This window comes from Oryza glaberrima, chromosome 2, assembly GCF_000147395.1.
Source record: "Oryza glaberrima chromosome 2, OglaRS2, whole genome shotgun sequence".
NCBI lineage: Eukaryota > Viridiplantae > Streptophyta > Magnoliopsida > Poales > Poaceae > Oryza > Oryza glaberrima.
The window spans coordinates 26,214,301-26,218,908 of record NC_068327.1 but is presented as its reverse complement, the minus strand read 5'-3'; the positions used below and the strand labels follow the sequence as shown (position 1 = coordinate 26,218,908).

General features: G+C 51.5%; 1 protein-coding gene across 1 annotated transcript; it reads left to right on the top strand.

The window, feature by feature from the left end:
* The first annotated feature begins 2,236 nt into the window (after positions 1-2,236).
* On the top strand, positions 2,237-4,168 carry LOC127761128 (cytochrome P450 86A2-like). Its single transcript, XM_052285356.1, has one exon. The coding sequence runs from the start codon at positions 2,378-2,380 to the stop codon at positions 3,974-3,976; it is 1,599 nt and encodes a 532-aa protein (XP_052141316.1). The 5' UTR covers positions 2,237-2,377; the 3' UTR covers positions 3,977-4,168.
* Positions 4,169-4,608: the final 440 nt, after the last annotated feature.

The following is a 4,608-nucleotide window of genomic DNA, read 5'->3' as shown; positions in this document are numbered from 1 at the left end:
TATACGTGACAACTAAGTAATACCATTGCGGACCGCAGATATTCGACGTTGTTAATGGGCGACTGGTCGCACTGGGGCACGCCCTCGTGACCGGTGATCCCCTCCTCTAGTCTTCTTAGTATGTACTTTCTCCATTTCTAAATATTTGATATTTCCTTCTAAAAAAATATTTGATGTTGTTGATTTTTTTTAAACATGTTTGATCATTCGTCTTATTAAAAAAATTAAGTAATTATTAATTTTTTTATCATTTGATTCATTGTTAAATATATTTTCATGTATACATATAGTTTTACATATTTCACAATTTTTTTTAATAAGATGAATGGTCAAACATATGCTAAAAAGTCAACGGTGTCAAACATTTAGAAATAGAAGGGGAGTACGTATGTATATACTTTACATACATATATAAATTTTATACATATGTATGTAAAGCATATACATATGTATATAAAATTTTTTATATACATCTAAAAAAGTTATATGTACACATACATAAAAATTTATACTTATACATATAAAATATACATGTATACGTATATGTACACAGAGGTAATATATACACACAAATAATATATACGTATATACGGACACGTACAAAAATTTATACATATATACAAACTCTATACATATGCATACAAACTTTATACGTGTACGTATAATATCTATGTGCATACGTATAAAGTTTATATAAATACAGACGCGTATACTACGTACATACGGACGCTGCCGTGCGGACTGATTAGCATCTGTGGCGGATGTGTGCACGTATACGAATCTTGCCAGGAGCTTAATTTCCTTTTTTACCCCGAACTCATGTCTGTTTCTGTTTGTTTGCGGTTCTGCGTGGGCAGTGGGCAGAGTTGGCTACCCAATGGTCCAAGTGACCGTCGCGCCAAGCCGCGAACCCAACCGGCGACCGGCGACCAATCCCCTCCGAGACTGTCTCCAATCTCCGGTCCTCCATGGCTAGCGTAGGCGCGTAGCATCTATTTATGCTCTCAGATTCAGAGTCCTACCACTCGTACACACGCCGGTCAGCAACATCACATGCTAGCAAGAGGTTTTCGTTAGCCTACGCCCTACGGAGTAGTAGTAGCCGTATCACATTACATGCGCGCTGCGGCACACAATTGAAGTCTTCGAGTTGATCTGCCGGTAGATCTAGCTAAGCTGGAGTCACTTTACACTTGCATTTGCATCTGCATTGTACTGCACTGCATTGCATTGCATTGCAGTTGCACTCCGTCTATCTAGCTAGCTAGCCACGCATATGTGTACTGCGTGCAGATGGATCCCCATTTAAGCGTCTGCGCCTCCGCCACCACCATCCCCATGGCCACCCTTCAATGCGGCCGTGCATTCAATGGCTCGCCCTGCGGTTAGGTGCCCGTCGATCACCGCGGCTGATCAAGTGATCATTGCGTCATTGGCCACTGATCCATCCATCGATCGGTCGGACGCCCAACGGCCCGCGCAGGCGCCAATTTATGGTCGACCGGCTCCGTGCTCCTCGCGGCCGAGCGACCGAACCGGTCACCAATCACAAGGCACCACAAACTATGGTGATCAATGGATCGACTCACCACTCGCAAGGCACCACAAACTCTGATCCTGATCAATGGATCGATGCAGAAGTCCTCGTCGTAGGTAGTGTTACCTTCAAACTTCTAACTTTTCTATCACATCAAATATCTAGACACATACATAGAACATTAAATATAGATGAAAAAAACCAATTACACAGTTTGCATGTAAATTGCGAGACGAATCTTTTGAGCCTAATTACACCATGATTTAACAATGTGGTGCTACAGTAAACATTTACTAATGACGGATTAATTAGACTTAATAGATTTGTCTCGTAATTTACAGGCGGAATCTGTAATTTGTTTTGTTATTGGTTTACGTTTAATATTTTTAATGTGTATCGGTATGCGTCGAATTTTTTTTTTTCGCCAAGACAACTAAGCACGGCCGTAGTATATGCGAGTGTAGCGTACATGCATGTGTGTACGTAGGATCGGAGTTGTTGCGTGACTTGCGTCCTGCTGCTGCATCGTTCATGTACACTGGTACATGCACACACAGAGAGAGAGAGAGAGAGAGCTCGCGCTTGGTGGTAGCAGCTAGGAGTAGCAGCGTAGCAGGACCGGTGCGCGACCTGCAATAAATTGGCATCCATCTCGACTGTGCTCCGACCAGTTCTATAAAAACCTCGGTCTCTCCCTGCTGCACTCTGCCATCCTCATTGCTTGCTCCATGTGGAGTCACTTAGCGCAGTGTAGCTAGCCATCATCGGGCATTCTCATCGGATCCATACAGCCCTAGCTAGCAGCTGTACGTACATTACAGAGTTTGTTGCCAGAGGAAAATGGAGGTGGGGACGTGGGCGGTGGTGGTGGCGGTGGCGGCGGCGTACATGGCGTGGTTCTGGCGGATGTCCCGGGGGCTGAGCGGGCCGCGTGTGTGGCCGGTGGTCGGCAGCCTGCCTGGGCTGGTGCAGCACGCCGAGAACATGCACGAGTGGATCGCCGCCAACCTGCGCCGCGCCGGCGGCACGTACCAGACGTGCATCTTCGCGGTGCCCGGGGTGGCGCGCCGCGGCGGGCTGGTCACCGTCACCTGCGACCCGCGCAACCTGGAGCACGTCCTCAAGTCGCGGTTCGACAACTACCCCAAGGGCCCCTTCTGGCACGCCGTCTTCCGCGACCTGCTCGGCGACGGCATCTTCAACTCCGACGGCGAGACGTGGGTCGCGCAGCGGAAGACGGCGGCGCTCGAGTTCACCACGCGCACGCTGCGGACGGCAATGTCCAGGTGGGTCTCGCGGTCCATCCACCACCGGCTGCTGCCCATCCTGGAGGACGCGGCCGCCGGCCAGGCGCACGTCGACCTGCAGGACCTCCTCCTCCGCCTCACCTTCGACAACATCTGCGGCCTGGCGTTCGGCAAGGACCCCGAGACGCTCGCCAAGGGCTTGCCGGAGAACGCCTTCGCCTCCGCGTTCGACCGCGCGACCGAGGCCACGCTCAACCGGTTCATCTTCCCGGAGTACCTGTGGCGCTGCAAGAAGTGGCTGGGCCTCGGCATGGAGACCACGCTGGCCAGCAGCGTCGCGCACGTCGACCAGTACCTCGCCGCCGTCATCAAGGCGCGCAAGCTCGAGCTCGCGGGCAACGGCAAGTGCGACACCGTGGCGATGCATGACGACCTGCTGTCCCGGTTCATGCGGAAGGGCTCCTACTCGGACGAGTCGCTGCAGCACGTGGCGCTCAACTTCATCCTCGCGGGCCGCGACACATCCTCCGTGGCGCTCTCCTGGTTCTTCTGGCTCGTGTCCACCCACCCCGCCGTGGAGCGCAAGGTCGTGCACGAGCTCTGCGCCGTGCTCGCGGCGTCCCGGGGCGCCCATGACCCGGCATTGTGGCTGGCGGCGCCCTTCACCTTCGAGGAGCTCGACAGTCTGGTCTACCTCAAGGCGGCGCTCTCGGAGACACTCCGCTTGTACCCCTCCGTCCCAGAGGACTCCAAGCACGTCGTCGCCGACGACTACCTCCCGGACGGCACGTTCGTGCCGGCCGGCTCGTCGGTCACGTACTCCATATACTCGGCGGGGCGCATGAAGACGGTGTGGGGGGAGGACTGCCTCGAGTTCAGGCCGGAGCGGTGGCTGTCGGCCGACGGCTCCAAGTTCGAGCCGCACGACTCGTACAAGTTCGTCGCGTTCAACGCCGGGCCGAGGATTTGCCTCGGCAAGGACCTCGCCTACCTGCAGATGAAGAACATCGCCGGGAGCGTGCTCCTCCGCCACCGCCTCGCCGTCGCGCAGGGACACCGAGTCGAGCAGAAGATGTCCCTCACGCTCTTCATGAAGAACGGGCTCCGAATGGAGGTACGTCCACGCGACCTCGCGCCCGTCGCCGACGAGCTCCGCGGCGCGGACGTGAGGGCCACCGCGCCATGCGCGTAGAAGATCCGAGGGCCCCGCTCGCGCCAAGATTCGGGCTGATGGAGGCATGGAACATTCAATGTGTAGATAAAGAGAGAGTACGAGACAGTAAGTAAATTAAATGGGTTTGGTGGGAACATTTAAGCCGCTTCTTCTCTGAATTTACCATCCGGATCAGAGAAACTTGGATTATTATTATTTTTTTTTTGCAAAGACGATATCTACTTGGATTTGGATCTGAGAGAGCAGAAGCGGAGAAGCAAAAAAGAGAAGTAAAGAAAGAGCAATAATTTGTGATGTAGCTAAGATGCAGAGTACTTTGATAGTATTTGTTCGAGTTAGTTTGTGTTGGTGACCAGCCAACTATTCTATTTATTTTATTCTATTCTTAAGAGACATTTTCTTCTTTTCCAAGCCTCGATCTATCACTATGTGATTCTATTAGCGACTTGCTAATTAATTTGTCAAATAGATCTATAAGTAGTAGTAAACGTGTACTTAAGGTTGCCTACTTCACGAGAAGTTCCTCAGTTTTCCGCATGCAAGGCACAATCGTTTTGCTAGATTTCCATTGCGAAAAGCAGAAAATCTGAGGTTGGCATGATGCCGTTTTCGTCCATGCGCATCGTCGCCTTGATAGCGTTCTGTTGCGC

What these genes read in the sequence shown, in the direction of transcription:
- LOC127761128 (XM_052285356.1), top strand. Translation starts at nt 2,378, where the DNA reads ATGGAGGTGGGGACGTGGGCGGTGGTGGTGGCGGTGGCGGCGGCGTAC.